At 50.7% G+C, this 19,763-nt stretch overlaps 8 protein-coding genes across 8 annotated transcripts; 3 read left to right on the top strand and 5 right to left on the bottom strand.

Moving 5' to 3' along the window:
• Nucleotides 1-707: 707 nt before the first annotated feature.
• Nucleotides 708-2,195, bottom strand: N7496_006927 (putative MFS efflux transporter; the record flags this gene model as incomplete). The annotated part of the gene is made up of 1 exon (XM_056699856.1): nucleotides 708-2,195. The coding sequence occupies one exon, from the start codon at nucleotides 2,193-2,195 to the stop codon at nucleotides 708-710; it is 1,488 nt and encodes a 495-aa protein (XP_056555269.1).
• Nucleotides 2,196-2,755: 560 nt separating this feature from the next.
• Nucleotides 2,756-3,236, top strand: N7496_006926 (putative eukaryotic translation initiation factor eIF1a-like protein; the record flags this gene model as incomplete). The annotated part of the gene is made up of 2 exons (XM_056699855.1): nucleotides 2,756-3,066; nucleotides 3,131-3,236. The coding sequence occupies 2 exons, from the start codon at nucleotides 2,756-2,758 to the stop codon at nucleotides 3,234-3,236; spliced, it is 417 nt and encodes a 138-aa protein (XP_056555268.1).
• Nucleotides 3,237-3,280: 44 nt separating this feature from the next.
• Nucleotides 3,281-4,660, bottom strand: alg3 (dolichyl-P-Man:Man(5)GlcNAc(2)-PP-dolichol alpha-1,3-mannosyltransferase; the record flags this gene model as incomplete). Its single annotated transcript, XM_056699854.1, has 3 exons — nucleotides 3,281-3,880; nucleotides 3,945-4,468; nucleotides 4,534-4,660. The coding sequence occupies 3 exons, from the start codon at nucleotides 4,658-4,660 to the stop codon at nucleotides 3,281-3,283; spliced, it is 1,251 nt and encodes a 416-aa protein (XP_056555267.1).
• A 431-nt stretch (nucleotides 4,661-5,091) lies between these two features.
• On the bottom strand, nucleotides 5,092-5,517 carry N7496_006924 (uncharacterized protein; the record flags this gene model as incomplete). Its single annotated transcript, XM_056699853.1, has 1 exon — nucleotides 5,092-5,517. One exon carries the CDS (start codon nucleotides 5,515-5,517, stop codon nucleotides 5,092-5,094), a length of 426 nt encoding a protein of 141 aa, XP_056555266.1.
• A 532-nt stretch (nucleotides 5,518-6,049) lies between these two features.
• On the top strand, nucleotides 6,050-7,489 carry N7496_006923 (serine/threonine-protein phosphatase; the record flags this gene model as incomplete). The annotated part of the gene is made up of 3 exons (XM_056699852.1): nucleotides 6,050-6,082; nucleotides 6,145-7,432; nucleotides 7,487-7,489. Exons 1-3 carry the CDS (start codon nucleotides 6,066-6,068, stop codon nucleotides 7,487-7,489), a joined length of 1,308 nt encoding a protein of 435 aa, XP_056555265.1. The 5' UTR covers nucleotides 6,050-6,065.
• A 415-nt stretch (nucleotides 7,490-7,904) lies between these two features.
• N7496_006922 (putative C6 transcription factor (NirA)) lies at nucleotides 7,905-10,727 on the bottom strand (the record flags this gene model as incomplete). Its single annotated transcript, XM_056699851.1, has 5 exons — nucleotides 7,905-9,036; nucleotides 9,096-9,464; nucleotides 9,518-10,475; nucleotides 10,532-10,586; nucleotides 10,650-10,727. The coding sequence occupies 5 exons, from the start codon at nucleotides 10,725-10,727 to the stop codon at nucleotides 7,905-7,907; spliced, it is 2,592 nt and encodes an 863-aa protein (XP_056555264.1).
• A 2,719-nt stretch (nucleotides 10,728-13,446) lies between these two features.
• Nucleotides 13,447-14,907, top strand: N7496_006921 (uncharacterized protein; the record flags this gene model as incomplete). The annotated part of the gene is made up of 1 exon (XM_056699850.1): nucleotides 13,447-14,907. One exon carries the CDS (start codon nucleotides 13,447-13,449, stop codon nucleotides 14,905-14,907), a length of 1,461 nt encoding a protein of 486 aa, XP_056555263.1.
• Nucleotides 14,908-16,142: 1,235 nt separating this feature from the next.
• N7496_006920 (DNA ligase (ATP) DNL4) lies at nucleotides 16,143-19,507 on the bottom strand (the record flags this gene model as incomplete). Its single annotated transcript, XM_056699849.1, has 6 exons — nucleotides 16,143-16,162; nucleotides 16,222-16,841; nucleotides 16,902-17,034; nucleotides 17,092-17,223; nucleotides 17,280-19,390; nucleotides 19,446-19,507. The coding sequence occupies 6 exons, from the start codon at nucleotides 19,505-19,507 to the stop codon at nucleotides 16,143-16,145; spliced, it is 3,078 nt and encodes a 1,025-aa protein (XP_056555262.1).
• Nucleotides 19,508-19,763: the final 256 nt, after the last annotated feature.

Genomic DNA, 19,763 nt, shown 5'->3' with positions numbered 1-19,763 from the left:
ACAATGTGATAGGCGTGCGACCGTGCTTGCCCTCTGGTCCCCTTACTGCGTACATGGAGATCCATGAAGGGCTGAGTAGCGTGGCTATGTACTCGTGTCTCTGCTCGGTTACGTCGCACATTCTTCAACTACAATGGGTTTGCCACCTGAATGCCATCTTGGGTTATATATGCTCATTATTAACGGATATCGGGTAAATAGTTGGAAGGAGACGGATTAAGTTGGCCAGAAACAGGGTCCAAAGTGGCGCCATCGTAACAACACTAATCATCTGGCAATAAGACATGTAGTTCTGCCCTCAAAACAATAATAATAACTACATCGAGCTAAAAACTAGATGTAACCCTAAACGAGCTTGGCTAGAAATTTTGTCGCTATGAAGAGACAAGCTTTAAATAGCCCGAACCTTGTAGCGAGTCTTATGCCCACTCCATTATAGAACCCGAAAAGTATATGCAAGAGCACCTAACATGCCACACAAGCCCGACTAAGTACAAGGGCTCAAGCCCTCCAGACCGGCCGAGATGCTCATGCACACATCACGTACATTCCCAGCCCTAGCGCTGATAAGATCTCATCTCCAGCCAGCCGGACCCGATCTGGGGCGCCAGTCCACATCAAGAGGGGACATGTATCGTACGAGTTTACAACACATTCACATTCGCACAAGCAAGCCACCCCACCAACCACCCATCTCCACAGAACCCTTACTCGGATCGCTTGGAAATTTTCGGCAAAAGAAGCCAACTAGTCGCCATCACTCCGTACAAGCCAATACAGATCGGATGCAGCACCATAGTCCCCACATTCTGGGCAAGTATTCCGGTGAAGAAGGGCGAGACCGCACCCCCACTGCTGCCAAGAGCACTAATGAAGCTGAGGCTAGAGATGTGCATTTTCCGCGGGAGCAGCTGTGTGAACACGGCTGTAGCACTCGGGTACACGGGGCCTAGCAGCAGACCCAGGATTGCGACTGACACGGCCTCTCCGATCACATTCGGGATGAGCCAGGTCATTAACTGGAAGGCCACGGCACCTGCCACCATGATCACGACCGCGATCTTGTGGCCCAGTTTGGCGGCAGGGTAGACCAACAGGAACCGACCTGCAGTAATGCCCGCCCAGAAGCCTGCGCTGACATATCCGACCCGTGAGGGGTCACCATGTCGGTAACTGATGAGGAAAGATACAACCCAGCCAGAGGTGGAGACTTCGGCGCCTTGATAGGCAAAAATGAAAAGGGCACCGAGCAAAGTCGTGCGGTTGCGGATAGCTGTTTTAAGCAGCTGTTTCCTCGTCAAGGGCTCACTGTCGCCCGCCGGACGTGATGCCGTTGGCTGCAGAAGCTCGGCGGGGGTATCATTCTCATACTCCAAAAATGCCCACCAGGAATAACCAAGATTGACCAGAGAAAACGCCAAGGAGATGGTATAAAACAGCGACCAGCGAATTCCACTCGACACCATCGCAGTCGCGAACAATGGTGATACCGTACCTCCAAGACCATAGGAACCATGAAAGCAGCTCAGAGCCGTGATGGAATTCGGCAAGTTGGCACAGTACACATTACCCAGGGCCAAGCTGAGTGCCATACCGAATCCAAGGAAAAAGAAACATGCCACAACGACGGGGAACGGCGGTTGGCAGATGATAATCACATAGCTCGTGACCAGAAGCGACATGGCGAGCACATAGCTTTTGGACCGGCCCAGCTTGTTCTCGATGGCATGTGTAACGGGGGCCGCAGAGATGAAGCCCAATGCGTTGGTCACGAAGATCAACGAGACCACGGCATATCCGATGCCGTAATGTTTTTCAATATACGGAATCAGCGCACCGGGGGCACTGTCGTTCATGCCATTGCCGAAATTGATCAGACAGCAACCCAACAGTCGCCATTTGGTCTTCCACGACATTACCGTGAGATCTGTAGCCCATTCTGTGACATCATTTGCAGGTGGAGTTGGTAGGCGATTTTCCAATACGCTGGGTGTAGGCGTAGGCGTTGAGGGACCACTTGTGGAGGGTTTGACGGACTTGGCACCCACTTTCGAGGTCTGTTGTGGCTGGATCTCATCTAATTCGTAAGTGGAAGGCGAGGCTCCCTGCTTGTACTTTTGCACTGCGGCAGGCGGACTCGACATTTGAGAAGAGCTGTCGATTTCGATAAAGGCTCTCAGTCTTGAGGAGGCCATACTTGCAGACGCGTGGCCTGGAAAGCCTTTTCGATGCTGGATCCGAGATCTATAGAGACTTGAGCGGGTAAGATAAACAAGCGAGGGTCAATTGCAGGTTCAATGAAGAGAATGTAGAAAGAATGATCAAATTAGCGGGTTGAACCCATATGTAGGTCTCTTGTTGAATTTATAAGCATCTCTATCCACCTAAGCTAGCCTTTATTATCAAGCATCTTGACGACTGCTCCGCGTGAACAAGATCAAGCGCCAACAGCTGTAATCTGATCGAAGTACCTTTCTTGATCAGATAAGCCCCCGCGAATACCAAAGCTCATGATAAACTTTACTGCAGTTATGCTCAGGAGTTATTGTGCGAACCATAGCATTAAACCAAAGGAATACTCTAGTTCACCGCCATGGCAGTTCGGGGGCGGAACCAGTGCGGAGGCTGCCCCGCTGATAAGGAAAATTATTCTCCCACAATCACCAACGAGTTGACAACCTATTGGCGCTACGAGACAGTCCACTAAACCTCAATTGCACATCGACCGCGTTATAAATTAGCACTCAATCGCGAAATGGCTCCCCCTCGCCGAAAGGTCCTGGCTACGGCCGAAGGAACGATGTTTCCTCCAGACGAGCTGTCCAGCACCCAACAAATTGTCCGAGCGATCAAGGCCACCGGTAACAACATCTACCTAATCGAACAAGCCGACAAGACTCAAATGCTAGTCGAGTTACCTGCCCGGTTCCGCTCAACTTTCTGGATCAAACGTGGATCATATGTTGTCGTTGATACCCAGGCGCAGGAGGAGCGGGATAACAAAATTGGCGGGGAGATCATCAACATTGTGCGCGATGAGAAGGCATGGAGAAAAGCTTCTTTCTGGTACGTTCGAGTCGATCTAGCAATCTAGTTTTACCAGTGGCTAATTGGCATACTTTCTCCACAGGCCGAAGGAATTCGTCAAGCAGCCCGTGGCTGTCGCCGACTCCGACTCCGAGGAGGAAGACTCTAGAGTTGGAATGATGCCGTCGTCTGATGAATCTGATGCATGAACAATTTGACTATTTACATATGAACCGAACACTCCAATCGGCTTTCATTGAGCGCGAGCCTTCTTACGGCCGCCAGCTCCACCGCGCCTGCTGTCCACCTCGCCAAGCCCCTTGACAAGCACACCGAGCACTTGCAGAACGAGCGACAAGACCACAACCGCAGAACTAGCGTTAGTACTGGGATAAACGTTCCAAGCCCACTCCTGCAGTGCCCACGCAGTATAAATAAGGATTGGATGGAGGCCTGCGCGCCAGAGGAGGAACGGGGTGGCCCATGCCAGATATGCAAAGAATTGGTAATGCAATGATCTGGCGCACAGCAAGCCAATAGCTAGCGAACTCAGCAGTACGGTCATGATGAATGATCTCGAGAGTGCCACGGGTGGCTGGTGGCCCTGGATGCTGTCCATGAGGAATCGGACCACGTTGGTCCCGGACGGCTTCACCCATATAATCGAGAAGATAGCCAACAATGAAATATGCAAGACTAGCAAACCCAATGAGAACTCTCTCGAGAGGAAAGTCTCTTCGCCGACAAATCGCCAATTTACCGTCCATTTGAACATGAATTGCCGGGATAGTTCAAAGGCCTTGGATAGATAGCCCACTGGGTTTTCCTGGAGGAATGGGATCCCAAGCAACACCTGTAGTGACGTTAGTAGCTAGTCTAGAGTATATCCTCGAGCCGGGTATATCAAAGCAACTCACCTGAATCAGGACAGCCATGGCACCAAGAACGATGCTTTGTACCAAACCCAAGCTCAGCAGAGTGATAATAGCAATTCCCGGGACGAGCAGGACCAATGTCATTTTGACACCCACTCCCAAAGACCAGATCGCGATACCAGCGGTCCATTTCTGCTTCATACACAAGTAAATAGCCACCCACATAGCGAACGCCGCAATGCCATCATTGAACATGCGCAGCATGAAGATGCTATGAAGCCGCTTGGACAGAACTAGTAGCGGATAAAGGTAAGGAGGAATCTCGACCTGTCTATAACAGGCGATGACAACGATCAAGGTAGCAAGGTAGAAGCCTGCGAAGAAGATCTGACCGAGGAGGATATCGCGTCCTCCATCGGTCAGGTCATGGAGCAAGGTGTAGATGTAGACATGTGCGGCGGGGTAGACCAGAGGTCCGGTCGAGCCCTTGATCGCAGTATAGTCTCGTTCACCGGCTATATAGAGAGATACTTGCTGCATATAGGTGGACCAGTCAATCTCGGTGTCTGTGGTGGTATGTCAGTGACCTAGCTCCGTCTGATCTTGGGCCGTACGCGCCGCGCAGACTCACAGGAGATCTTCCAGATGACCAGCGCGCATAGAGCCGCATCACCCAGGACAAGCAAAGCCACAATCCATGGCGTGTGCTTTGGGTGAGTTAGCGCGGTGTGTATGAATTTAATCCAAGGATTGGACATTGCGGCGTAAGTTGAGGGTGGAACGGGGGAAATGTTCAATGTGGCCTGACGGTGCGGGTTTAAGCTTAACGGGGCTCTGGGGCCGATAGCTCTCCGTGGTCAAGCTTACGCGGTCATTCTACGAATGTCAACAGACTATATAGTAAAAATTGCAACAATGTTGAGTACTTTTGACATTGAGTCTGAGAGTAATTTCTGTTTATACATTTTTTATACATATACAATGTAGGCTTGTTGAGCTTTGAGCTCGACACCTTCAAGCCCCGTCTATCTGAGAGCGGTCTTAAACAACCACAATAGCCCAACCCAATCCCCCGCGGCCAGGCAGCCAATTCCATGGTATCATTAGACAAGAAAAGAAACATATGACGCAAAGTATGACAAGACGTAGAACAGCTCAAAAATAATGCACAGAGCCGATTCCCGAGACACTATCGGCCTCCTTCGGCGGCCTGGGCCCGAGGGGACTCAGTCCCACGCGCATTGCGGAATCCAAGCAGTTCTCCAAGGACACCCTTGGGCTTTGGTACGGGGCACTCATGCCCGGCACGAGCAAGCTTCTCTGCTTCCTCCTCCATCTGGAAGAATGTAGACACCTCCTCGTCCACGGCGGGTGGTGCTGGATAGCCCGGACGCGCGGTTTCAGAGTCCAGCTCGACGTCTCTCCGCCGGCGCCGCCGGATACGTGGTACTTGTTGCCCGTCGGCTGTGATTGTCATCTCTGAATCGGCAAAGGTGCGTCGCGGGGCTGGGCAGGGGAAGAGGTGTGGCATGCCGACCACGACGAGCGAAGCGAAGAGGGTGCCGGCGAAGAGGGTGCTCGTTGACCGAGACTTGGGATGGAGATGTGGAGGCATTGTGAAAGATGTGACCCTTGTAAGGAAAAGACGAGGTTGCGAGAGAATGGACGTGGCCGACTGCTTGGACTTTTTTCGGCTCAGGCCATCGGAGGGCCTCGGGGGAGTAGACTATTCGGCTGGCCCGGGGACGAATGGAGGGCGCAGGACTCGACAGGAGGATCAATTGGGTCGAAATCAACCAAATCTCTCCAATTCAATGACCCTACAGCGTCGAAAGCGTGAATGCGGGGTGGACGAGGGACTGAGTGGAAGGAAGAGGAGAGTTGCGAAGGCTCTGGTGGACATCTAATCTTATCTGCCGCCCGCGTGATTGGCCGCTGGTCGCGCAGAGTCAGAAACGGACCTTCTTGACCCGATCGTCCTCGTCTCTTACGTCGGCGCAACAATGAGTCTGCATTTTTCGCGGGAAGGAGACTGATCTTATTCTGGATAATTTGATTTCTGTTTCCCACGAGGGGAATCCCCCTCAAATCCGTCGCACCCCTCCCCCCCTCCTCCTCCTTCCCTGACATCTCTTCCTCCTCACCTCCCTCCTACTCAACAAGATGAGCGACCTAGACCGGTACGACGCGTTTATCTCTTCCGTAACTACACTACCTATTCTAACTGCTCCTTCTCACACAGGGCGATCGAGCAGCTGCGGGCCTGCCGCCTGATCCCCGAATCCCAGGTCCGCGAGCTGTGCTACAAAGCGCGCGAGCTCTTAATCGAAGAGGGCAACGTCGTCTCCGTCGATGCGCCGGTCACCATCTGCGGCGACATCCATGGCCAATTCCACGATCTAATGGAGTTGTTCCGCGTGGGTGGCGACGTTCCCGATACTAATTACCTATTCATGGGCGACTTTGTCGATCGCGGGTTCTATTCGCTCGAGTCCTTCCTCCTCCTCCTCTGTCTTAAAGTGCGCTATCCCGATCGTATCACACTTATTCGTGGAAACCACGAGTCGCGTCAGATTACCACCGTGTACGGATTCTATGATGAGTGTATTCGCAAGTACGGCAGCGCCAACGTTTGGCGATACTGCTGCGAAGTGTTCGATTATCTGGCGCTTGGCGCTATCGTCCTCGGCGCTAGCTCTGAACTCGAGCCCACTTCATCGGGCATGGGAGATATGACACAGTCTACGATGCCCGTCGATGACGGCGAGCTGGAGACGGAGGTGCTGAACTCGCGTGGAGAAGTCACAATGAGTACATATCGCCCGCGACAGCGCTCCTCCTCAGATGCGTCCACAGACTCCCGAAACATCTCACCCCCACGCGATATATCCGCCGCACCAGGCCAGACGGCGGCTCCCACTCGCACCGGTGCTCCCGGAACGGGCGCCAGTGGAGACGGTAACGGCAGTGCGACGACTTGCCGTACGGGTGCCGTGCTCTGTGTCCACGGCGGCTTGTCACCCCTGATCGATTCCGTTGATAAGATCCGGTTAATCGATCGGAAACAAGAAGTGCCCCATGAAGGTGCGATGTGTGATCTCCTCTGGTCAGACCCTGACGAGATCGAGGGATGGGGATTGAGCCCTCGTGGCGCTGGGTTCCTGTTTGGTGGGGACATCGTCAAGCAGTTCAATCATCTTAACGGTTTATCTCTAGTAGCGCGTGCCCACCAGCTTGTCATGGAGGGATACAAGGAGATGTTCGACGGTGGTATTGTCACGGTGTGGTCTGCACCGAACTACTGTTATCGCTGTGGTAATGTCGCTGCTATCTTGGAGCTGGGCGAAGATACCAGCAGTGGTGGCACCGTTGCACGCAGCAATGGAGAGTACGGACGAAGCAATGGCGTAGGCGCAAATGGTATCGCCAACACCGTTGTCAGTCCTGGACGGAGATATCGCGTTTTCGAGGCCGCAGCGCAGGATACTAGGGGTATGCCTGCGAAGAAGCCCGTCGCTGATTATTTCCTGGTAAGATTGATTAATCCGCACTATAAGAGACTCAACCTAACTCATTTTTAACAGTGATACCAATATCTGCATTCTCTTGCCCCCCTCGTCTATACGGTTCTCGCAAGCTTTTCGATTCCCTTAGCATCTTGTGCCTTGGTGTTTATGTCTTTGTTGCAACCCCTAATGATCACTCATGACGGATACTTGACTCTGAATTTCTTGTCTACTTCGCCTCTCCTTTGTAAACTTGATTGTATCAATACGTAAATCATATAAACCTCACCAACGCGACAAATGAGAATAAACACCCGAAATGTACCTAAATCACGACGACAAGCCTCCCAATTTCTGGTATCATAGAAAAAAAAAGTAAGTCGCCAACAGTAATACAATGGACAAAAAAAACCAGAAAAGACATTTAAACATCGCACAAGTTTACAACTCAGTATATATCAAAAGACAAAAGAATATATCAAGAAGAAATCATAGATCATTTCCATGGCTCGTCATAGCCGGACGGGGTATTCTCCGCTACGGGTCCGATATTAGGCATCCCCACAGTGACCGGTGGCTGACGGCCCGAGACCGAAGAAGAACTAGATTGCTGAGCCATCGCCATAGCATATGCATGATTACCCTCATACTGCATGGCAGGCGTGGGTGCCGAAACTTCAGGACTCCAGGGACCAGCCCAATTCTCAACGCCGATTGAATTGCGTGACCACCAATCCTGGCTTTCCTCGACAAGGTGCTCTGCGCCCTCGAATCCGGAGACGGTGGAGTTTGAGCGGGGTGTGGTATTCTGCGGTCCTATCGGTGGCCCTGAGGCGTCGTACCAGCCGGGCTGGTTTTGAGGGGCGGTCGATGGGCCTGCAGAGGCGAGGTTCGGTATTTGGTAAAGAGGTCGGAGGTATGTTGGCTCTGGTGGCGGGAACTCTGAACGCTGGGCCAGGGCACTCGGCATGCCTCTTACTGCTGGCATTGCTGACATGGCAGTGGGTAGGGTGGCAGCTGGATTCATTGATGGGGCTACCATGCTGATGGGAGGATTAGTTGGGATGGACTCCGTGGGAGCCGCGAGCGGGACCTGATTGTTGGCTGGGGAGGTTGAGTATCGACTCGGGCTGGTCACCGAGGATTGGAAGTTGCCGTGGGTCAAATGAGAATCATCGGATGTAGAGGGCGAAGCTACTTGGTCCCATGATCCCCACGAGCCCCATTTCACATGAGTTCGCTCAAAGATAGTGGTTGCTTCTGGTGGGAGCTCGACCTGCCATTTGCTGGCCGAGATGTCGAGGATGCGCAACGTGCGACGAGCGCATAGCCATCCCTCAGCCATTTCTTCGAGGTTTCGTAGACCGTGAATGATATCTCGTTGGGCGTTCTTCTCCGGGAGATTGAGAAGATGAATGGTGCAAGCCGTGTGAGCAATGTATACGACAATGTTGACAATTTGTTTCAATCCGTATGTGCGTTTATACATTCTCATCAACTTTGAGATGGCCGAGGCAGCCTGGGTACAGATTTTGCGTGGTGAAACGTGGGATGGGAGAGGGGTGTTGGTGCGAGTGTATTTCAAGAAGGGTCGGTAGAGGTGGATGAGAAGGAGTTGGTTGAACATGCTGCCATATCGTTAGAAATTGCAGCGAAGGATATCTACCTCCAGTGTGAGTTTACTTACTGCATGACAAGAACTTGAGGCAACTGTCCTTCTCTGGGATCTAGTTCTCGTGGAAGCTCCTTTTTCCAGGCTTCCAGACGAGTATGGACATCACTCAATCTCTTCAGCTCCAACTGCTTCTGGTGAGTTTTCTCCAGTTCGGCAGGATGGTAGAAAAACACTAGCAGATCACTGCTGATCTCACACAACTTCGAGATCTGGAACGCTACTGCCCTTGTTCGAGATGGCTGTGTGTGATCATGACCTACGCCAGCGTCCGTGTAGGGAGACCAAAGTTCGGTCTCTTCTCTGGGCAGTACCTCGAATTTGGAGACATTTGTATTGGATGAGGATAACTGAGGCTGACGACCAAGGTAATTAGACCAGCACCTAAGAATTGTTAGAAACTGGCATGTGAATAAACGGGCTTCGAGAGCTCATACTTATCGACGAGATGGCAACCCCAGAAGGTAATTCGTCGTGCATCGGCTTCTTCATCACCGAGGCTGTGGGAGCCCATATTCTTTGCGTCGACATTCAATCCCAGATCGAAAGCCATGCGAAAGCTCAGACCACTATAAACCCAGCCTTTGCCCTCTCGGCCACAACCTGCCTCGCGGACAGACATAAGGGCAAATGCTTGGACAGTGCAAAGCTTGGCATTCTCGTGCTCATCATTTTCCAAGATCAAACGCTTCGCTTCCTTGAAGAATTGGTTGCCCGCCGTATTTGGGTTCAGCGGGTCTGCAAATGCGCCTCTCCATGAGCTGAAATGACACCCAAGTGCTAGCATAGCGTTGACTAATAGCGGGGAGCAGTATGGGCTAGAGACGCCCCGGATGTAATCCCGGTAAAACAAATCTTTAGCGAGAAGGGTGAAGAATGGATAGTGCCACGTGAAGTACATGGTCAGCAGATGGCTGATCAACGAGTCATCTTCCGTGACCCGGGTCCATCGTCGGACCGGTTGTGTATCATTGAGAGCAGGGGGTTCGTTTATTGAGACAGACTCGTGTATTTCCGAGCCTGGCGGAAGGAAAATGAGATTGGACGTGCCACCGATAAACTTGCGCGAACCATCGAGCACGAGTTCACTCATTTTACCTGATAGCTCAAATTCGAACTGATCGACCCCGCCAAATTCATCTTCGTTTGGATCTCTAGCGGCATCCACACTCGCGGCAGCAAGCAGGCCTTTCTCTCGAGCAATGACCGATTTGGCAACATCTTCCAGATCATCGCATGAGCGAATCTGGCGGACCAAATCGAAAGCATCGTCTTCTTCATAGTTCAATAATGCTTGAATTAAGGTTTGTAGTGTTGTGTGTCGAGTGCGAAGCGTATCCGCATCTTTCTTGTATACTCCTTTACGTCGATGGTCGGAGTTTGGATCATACACACCTAAAATAAACGGTCAGTCACGTTTTGAATCAAAAATTTGATCAAGAAATACATACATGGTGTATGGTAAACTGAGGAACATGCTGCACAGCTGGGCAGATTGCCATCACACTAGTGAGAGATGATCAGTGATACCGCTCACATTCAGGCTTCTCGAGATGGCAGGGGGCTTACCTTGGACTTTCTCCGACGACAAGCTATGCAAGCAGTACTCACACAGCGCCGTTTGGGCGCGCCTCGCTCTGCAGACATGAGAGTCGACTCCTGCGATAGGTGGGATTCGGAATATTGTTGGTGGTGCTTTCTCCGCGGACGATCACTCCACGTCTTAGCCTCGTGTCCACCGGTCAATGGTCCAGATTTCAGAGGCCTTGAGACATAATCTGTCCATCATTCAAATCCCGAAGGGTGAGTCAAGATAGGCAGGGGGTTCCACGACCAGAAAGAAAATCGATGGGAGGAGGAGTCGGTGGTGATAAGTGGCCACGCGCGATAGCTGATTACGAGATATGGAAGGCGTTAGTTCCTCCCGGCGAGAAGAGCTCCGAACTAGTCGGTTATGCTTTGGGAGCCGGCGAATCCGATTCTTCCTGATGCCAACCCCGAGAGCCCCAGGTGTTCGCGTTGCAAGTCTATACACGCCGCAAGCAGCGCAAAGTGGGTAGGAAATTCAGAACCCCGCGGGACACCCCACACGGGAGGCGGGGAGAGCTTTTGGGGAGTGAGATGGCAGTGAATCCCTTGAGGATGCCGAGCGATAGCAATGAAGATACACCGGAGATGATTGGATCCAGCAGGCAGACTGCAGATGGGGGTTTATCGCCGGCTTCTGTCTGGCTACTCTCAACCAGAACTCATCGAACGGAGTTGACGTGATAGCTGACTCAGCGTGAATTTGATAAGCTCACGTGTTAAGTTATCACATGATGGGCTTAGTAGTATATACAAGGGAAGGCTGGGAGAAGGGATCTATGACATTGTAGTTAACTATAGAGTAGCAGCAAGGAGAAAGATACTCTGGATAGAGATATAGAGTATACTTTGGAGAAAAAGCCAAGGCAGATCATCTCCGTGTAGTTTAAAACATTGTCTGGGGCCCTAATGAGTCATGTTCCCATAGACTGGCAAAGGGGGGTTTAGGAGGAAATACAGCATACAGTACTCGTACCTACTGGATTCACCCGCAGTAAGCGACAGCCCAACACATCGAGTTTCACCGCCAAACGCGCATGTTTTTATTGTGTGGTGTGGAAAGGAAGCAGGCAACGAGGGATTCAGGCCCAAGGGGGTAATCGGGTAATCACATTACCAGCCACAAAGCAAAAGCAAAATGTAAATAATAGGGGGGGGGGGGCTCGACAAATAATAACATGGATAATTATTATAACAATAATAATAAACCCAAGTATACACCGCAAAGTGTGCTCGCTTAGGCAGCTCCACTGGCCACGTCGGTCTCTCTTCGTCTTTACTTTTTGAGACGTCTGCAGCCACCCGCGACCCGACTGGTTCATGCGATCGCCGGCGACTCCCGAGATATCGATGGCTGTGTCCAAAAGGGGTCATTTCATATTGATAATTATCATAGCAAGAGTAAAGAAAACAATGCATGGCTACGTATATATACCTACGTATTTCTCACTATATCTGCTTTTATTATTCTAACAATCAATTATTGTTTTATCACCAATGAGCTTGGCGGTGTATGGCAATCTAACAAATCTGCAGGCACCACACTAAACCCAACCTTAAACGGCCCACCCGGCGGAGTCGGAGCGGATCCCCAACACGCGACTAGGAGGGTCTTGGTGAGATAATGTGTGTAATAGTATTCGTCGGGTGGATTAAAGATTGCCGAGACGATTTGAGGGACCGTGTCAAAGATAAAAAAAAACATATTGTAGGAACAATAATATTTAAGATGGCTGAGAAGGGCTCTTAATATTCTACGAAACGATAGATCGTATTAGACACGTCACGAGACGAACGTGACCTGTGACATACTGTAGTTCAAGTATGGAAAAGGGATACCATACAAAACGAGTCCAATCCGAATCCCTAACAAGAATAATATATTTCATGCTCACTCCTCACCCTGCAGTATGTACTCCGTACTCCGGAGTAAAGAAAAAAAAGGAGAAAACAACGGATCAATCCGATCGCAGGGCTTTCGATGGCTCCACCAGGCGAACATTCTACCCCGACGGAACAAAACAGAAGAAACGGCAGAAACGGCACGAATACCACCTTAAAACTGGCGCTAAACCCAGATAAGGCAGGCCGATCCGCCTTCTCTGTTCATTTGGGACGGAGATTCATCAGGAGTTGTTACGGCCCAAGCCGGGGAAGACTCTCGAAGGAGGAAGGAGCAATTAATAATAATGAAGATACCCTAAACCCACAATTACAGTACCCTCGTAATAATACCGGTGGTCGGAACCCGGCATCTTATGGTTGTCCGCCCAATCGAAGCAGGGCCCAAGGGCTAAATCCCACAATCTCAGCCACCAGAGATATTCCCTTACCGTCACACGCGTACCTGCCCAATACATCCTTACGGAGTACATCCATCCATCCCTCTTATCATCCCGTCATCCGCTGAGATCACCACTTTCTTATCTTTCCCTCCCTTCCCTGCTTCAACCTTCCCTTTTCTCCTACAACCACTACCCTTCACTCCCTTCGAGTCCTCTTTTCCGACTTTCCCTCGCCATCTCTACTCCCAATCCTTTCATACTCACCACTCCTGTCGACACATACCTCGCCCACTTGCTTATACACACACATACCCGTCCCTCCCACCAATACCAGCCCACTCACTTCGGCTACTGGTATATCTCCCGACATTAACGCCGGGAGACACCCTAAGAATCATTCCTCCTACTCATGTATCTCGCCCAGACACTCGACCAGAGTGCCTCCTCCGGCCAAGGCTACGCAGGAAAATACCAGACTGGCATGACCCGTTAAGATGATGGTCCCGAGAGCGTTTCTCTTTACCTCCGCGCCACCCCAGCAGAAAGCGATGCAGCCTTATGGCCTGAAAGACCGCCCTTCCTCTTTAGCCTTTGATCGCCCCGGCCGTCTTCCTACCAAACATGTGGAGATGACCGGTTCGACCATGACCACCCCGGTAGTAATCCCACCAAAACGTGGCTCACGTACCCCGGTGCACCGAGAAGCGCGAATCCGTACCCCTTCCAAACCGTCGGCCTCGTCTCGCAGATCCTCCTCCTCCTCTTCCAATGACCGTCCTTTACCGCCGTCAGTTGCCTCCATGTTGGATGCAACGGCAATTCCTGTGCCACACCGGTCGTGGTCCACCCGGAGGCCTCGGAAACTCCCGCGAGGAAACCATGTGGAAGAGTTTAGCCGGATGATGCAGGAAGGACTCAAGTCCAAGGAAGATTACCTGATGGATGGGACGGGCAACTCACCTTTGGACATCTTGTTGAGCCCACCGGATGAAGAGAACGAGAAGTATTCAACCGGCGCCGAGTCGGAGATGGAATCCCCGTTCTCTGTGCGCTCCGTATCAAGCGACTCGATGCCATCTTTGGAGCCCGATATGGGCTCTCCTCTTAGCTCACCTCAACCGCCAACACCCGGCAGCCACAAGAGTCCCTCCGAGAGACGGCCGTTGCGATATTCCCCTGCCGAAGACTGCGGTCTTGATCACCCTCTACTTGAAACAAATATGGATGACTGTGAGATTGTGGTGTTTGAGAGTCATCATGAACCGATTGTGAATGATACAGTTTCGTCAAAGCGCACTGCATCCTCTCGATCATTCCCTAGTTTGAGATCTTCCTTCAAGTCGAATCTTACAGCGTCTCTACGAGCCATCAAATCTGCCGCGCAGTCGGTTTCAACCTTTACGACGCCGTCTGTCCAACCAGAAGACTTCCTTACACGGTCTTTGTTCACCATCACTCCGGAAATGACCGATGACCGCCGTCCACCGCCCATGCAAGAGCCGCCATCTCCAGCTCTGCGACGGTACTTAAACCCCACCCCTATCTCTCCTGCCGAGATGTGCGTCTATCACGACCATCCTCACGACAAGTCCGACCCAAATAGTACCTGTGCTGTCTCTATTCAAATGCAAACCTATCGTCGTTCTCGAGGCCGAGGCAACCGGCGCAGCCATTTCCATGTCGTTGCACCCAAGAACCGTGATCAGTATCATACGTTCGATCCGGAGGTCCCACCGATGTCACGTCAGCGTGAACCCCGCGAGAACTGCGATTTCCTTCGTATGGTTGTTCTTGAAATGAACATGCGTCGCAGTGGCAAGCTTCGCGAGGACATTCCCACACGGGCGCGCATCATGCTCCCACCTCGCAAGAGCAATCCCTACCGCTTGTCTGGGGACTACGAAGATGGCGACGATAACGCCGTGCCAGCCCGGTGGGTAGGCATCTCGGCTTGAACTGTCACCACTTCGGACAACAACCATAACCCTTAGAGACGCCCAACAGGCAGCGCCGGGCGCCGCCTCTGTCAGGCTCTCTGTACATACACTTGGCATTTTTCTCTCTTTTTTTTTTTTTTTACACCAGCGCGGCGTTGGATCCGGATACAAGTGTCAGGCTGACACCATTTCCTTTCTCTTTTCTTGTGACATACCCCCTTTTTTGAAATCTTTGACGGCCCTTGAGCCTTGCTATTTTTCTAAGAAACCCCAGATTTCTTTATGATATATCCAAATCAAATCACAAAAACATTTAAAAAACATTCCATTCTTAATTACTCTCTTAGTCTGGTAATGGTAATACTTTGTTCGCTCTCGAGCCGCCCTAGTCCGGCCCCCCGCTGCATCGTGATATCATCATCCCCCACAATCCATGAGATCACCCCCCCCCCCCCCCCGGCCTCCATCGGTCAGCCTTAATCTCCGCATGAGCTATTCGCTTACCCCCTTGGTTTTGTTTATTCTTTGTGGCGTATTAAAATCATTAAGTGCCATGGTTTAGTGAAAGAAATGAATATGAATATGATCTAGCTTGATCGTGAGATCGAGGCGTTCTAGTGATGGGATTTGGAAATCGTTTCCTATGAAGCTCCTATGGATGACGATGCCATTTGGTAATAAGTCATACACTGCTCTGGATCTGTCTGGTCTCTCATTTTTGTCTCATTTGTCTTTCTGACGTATCTTAGTTTTGTTCCGTACTAGGTGTGTGTATAATCTGGGTACGATGAATCGGTTATCTATGCTATTGGACTATTATTCTGACACGATGAGGCCTTACAAAGAAGTTTTAGAGATCTGAATTCAGATACGAAACAGATATACACGGAACAGTTTTAGTTTTACCTCGTTTAAGAGGTGTCTTGGAAGATATTCTTAGATAGCTTATTAAATAGCCACGCAGTATGTTTCACCTGGTAATAGGGGCCGCTTAGGTGAGATTGTCAATGGATTGGAAGAGGTTAGGTATATGTCTACTTCAACTACCCAATGTCTATTTAGCACTGGTAAGGTACCACGTGGTAATTTACCAATCTGAGTAGATACTCGAGTGTTTTATGGAGTATTGAAAGGTTCCCTCGTCGCTTAGGGACTGCATTCATTGTATCCTTCTACCTAAACATTCATACTTATGGGAACCGAGGTAATCCACTACACTGCAGACTAGCAATATTTGACAGGCTCCTAGCATATCACCTCAGTACCTGGAATCCTGGTAGATTCAGAGTTAGCAACATGCCCGATGTCGTGTAAAGTATGAGAAAAACTTACGCTCTTCATCCAACAACGTCCCATGCTTCCAACTCTCCTCGATCCAATCCAAGCTCACAAGATGAGGTATCTTCTTCCGCGAACCCGCAGCCAAAGTCTTTCTCAACGAGCTAATCTCCGCTGAGGAGGTATTCTCCGTATCGACAATGACATGAGTGACACTGGCATTCTTCAGCGAAGTGGCGGTACTAGCTCCTCCAAACTGTGCCGTGTTACGTGCAAGAGTGAGACGGATATCTCCCATCTTAGAGATTGAGGAATCTGAATCACTGCTTCCATCGCCGTTGGCTGGGTGGCTCGAAGGGAAGAAGAATGTTAGACCGCGGAAGAGCCATCCACATGGTGCGGTATAGCCTGAGTTGATCTTGTCTTGGACATGAGCCTCGATTTTGTGGATTGAGTGGGGATCAAGGGGTCTGCGTGTTTGTTCCTCTGTTTTCTGCATTTGCTCGAGAATCTGCCGGGGAGAGTTAGCGGGTTGTAGAGGCAGAGGGGAGCTCCAAATGAGACATACTTCTTTAAGTTCATCAACCGTCGTGTCGCGAGCGTAGCTATCCTTGAATTGGTCGACATTCAGCTTGATATCTTCATCTTGATCTTCCATAGTGAAAAACATGTGTCTGTAGCAGTTCACCAATATCAGCCTTGTCCTCGGAGCTTGGATGATCGTCAAGACTTACCTTGGCTCGAAAGGCAATAGTAGGTCTGGAAGGCCAGCATCTTTCTCATTTTGTTTGACGCAGTCAGTCAGCCACGATGGGCGAATAATGTTAGTTTGCCCACTCTTCTGCACCGATGCCACCTTGACAGTTCCTGCATAGGATTAGTATGGTCTGGTTTTCAGATGCGTTATCGGTCGGCGACACTTACTGCGATCAGCGATACAAATCGTGTCTTCAACGGCAGTATTTGTCTGATAGATCTTGCCACCGTTGGCCTTGACAAGTTGCTCAAGCTCTGCTTTCGTCTTCTTCTCTGGAATGGTCGATTCCGTCATGACAACTATATCGACGCTGTTAGCAAATGAAATTGTCCACGAGATGGCACGACAGACGAACAGAAGTTGAGATGATCAAAGATATGACCTGAAGGTCCAAAGTATTGTACGTTCTCTTTCTCATCGTATCCAGCGATAGTCAAAGGTTTCTTCACAGCCTTCTTCGGACGCTTCTGCTTCCGGGAATTGTCTACAGAGAACTCCTTCTCGCGGTGTTCCTGTTCTGCATTCGACTTGAGGTCCAAGAATTCCTGGATTGACAAGGCACTCTTCCAATTCTTGTCTTTGCGCAGCTTCTTGAAGCGTGGAAAGCGGAGTGTCAATCCCATGCGGAACTGATCACTCACAGATACGGAAGCTGCCTTGACACAAAGCACGACCGAGTCTGACGGCTTGATCCACATGTCCGGTCTTTCATATTGGGCGTCTCCTCCCGCAAGCTCAACGAGGGTAGTAGGGGGCTTCTTGGGGTCCCATTCGTTCCACTTGCCATCTGTATGGTGGCGCACTTCCTGGTAGTCAGCGGCAGTAAACCCGCCGCCAACTTTACAGAATGACCAGCACTTCATGGGGTCTGCACCCTGTGAAGCGTTCTGGTCGTCGACACGAAGACCGCACAGAAAGCTTGCTAGGTTACCTCCTCGATGACCAGAGCCATAGTATCCACCGATGACCACTAGGTCGAGGGATTCACCGAACTCGGTCATATATTCTGGCTTGACTTTCATCCAGTCATCGTGGCGCTCGTTCAACCGGTAAGGCGAGCGAGGGTTCTTCAATACTAAACCTTCTGATGCCTCGGCTACAACTGTTCGCAGACATTTCTCAATATCTGCTACAGTAGTAGCTTCATGATATTCAAGGATCTCAAAGCGGCGATGAACAGGAATTACTACCTTCTCCAGGGCATTGCGACGGTCACGAAGGGTGTACCTGGTGAGATCGGTCCCATTGAGATAGAGAAGGTCAAAAACACGAAATAGAGGCCTCGGTCCATCGGAGAAGGGATTGCGCTGTTCCGCCAGAGCGGCCGTCTTCAATGTACCGAATGGAACAGGGGCATCTTGCTTTGGATCCCATGTCACCATCTCGCCATCAAGAATGAGGCTCTGGACACCATCCGTAAATGCGTTCTCGAGGTGTCTTGTCAAGGCTCCTTTCTCGTCGTAAATCCCATTTCCATAAAGATATGTGTATTCCTTGGCTTTCCGAGACCAGAAACGGAACCTGCGACCACCTGGAATTGAGTCATCAGGAGCCATGTGGAGCTGCATGCGCTCTCCATCCATCTTCTCCTCAATCCAGAAGACGGGATCTTCCTCTGTTGGCCGCATTCGCGAAATCATCTTCTCGAACGAATGCATCTGGAACTGTGCCAACTGAGGCTGGAAACACTGCATAAGCCCGATACCACGATCCTCCGCCTCGAGTCGGATATTCGGGTCGTGTAGCTCCCAGCAGACCCGGCGCAGGCTACTGGAAATGCTGTACAGGTTCTCGGCATCTGGGTGCCAGACGTTGAAGAGCGTACGCTCCGTAGCGCCGACCTTCATTTGTCGGAGAATGATTCGAATGAGCCACGTCAGTTCATCCGGGTTCATGCGCCGGTAGAACTCTGCCAGAATAGGCACCTGCTGGTCCTCCTTCGACGCAGCCGAGAGATCGTCCAATTTCTTGTTGACCTCCTCAATCGACATATCGCCCGGCTCGGTTCGCATCGGTCGCTTTGAAATGACATCGTAGCAGCGTCCAGCAAAGTCGCCCGCCATTCGCGCTGCAGATACTCCAGGGAGCTTCCAATTCAGCAGGTTGGAAGCATCCTCCGATTCCTTGTTGATCTTCATAATCTTGACGAGCATCTTTCCAATAACCTTCTCTTTCATGCCGTACATTGGTCGATCTCTATCCTTGTCGGGGAGAATCAACCGGAAAGCAGGGTAAATGTCGTCCCCCACTTCCTTGCGCCATCGCGAAATGAACCGAGCGATGATATCGCGCCGGAGCTCATACGGATTCAAGCTCGTTGTACCCTTCCCATGCGGTCCAGCCTTTCGTCTAGCTAAGCTAGAAACCTTTGGCTTCTTTCTGATATCACTCAGAGGGTCGAAAAGGTCCAGATACAGATCATGGAATGGGAGTGTTGGGGCGCTGTTATGGGGCCGATTCGGATACCTGTCGTTTTGAGCGGTTAGTAGAGCTTAGCTGAGAGCATCAAGTAGGCAAGCACTTCTCATCCAAATCCTCCTCCTCAATCTGGGTATTATCTGGTACAATCTCGTCGGAATCCATGATGTACATAGATGTAAACAGTTGAAGAGAGGTGAAAGTTCCCCGGATGATTTTAGGCAGCTCCGCGATAAGATAAAGAGCTCCGCGCGCACGTGTGTGACATCACCCTAACTGTACTGTGTGCAGTACTGGCTATAAACTACATTGCTTTTGCGTTACAAGCAGAGAAATTAAAAAGCGCATAAGAATGAATTGGAAACTATTGTACATTTATATTTATCAAGGGGTATTTCGAGAATTATGTCAAAAAAAGCAA

This window comes from Penicillium cataractarum (genome assembly GCF_028827025.1).
Source record: "Penicillium cataractarum strain IBT 29864 chromosome Unknown utg000005l, whole genome shotgun sequence".
NCBI lineage: Eukaryota > Fungi > Ascomycota > Eurotiomycetes > Eurotiales > Aspergillaceae > Penicillium > Penicillium cataractarum.
Note: the sequence above shows the minus strand (reverse complement) of the source record. Positions and strands in the feature narration are given on the sequence as shown.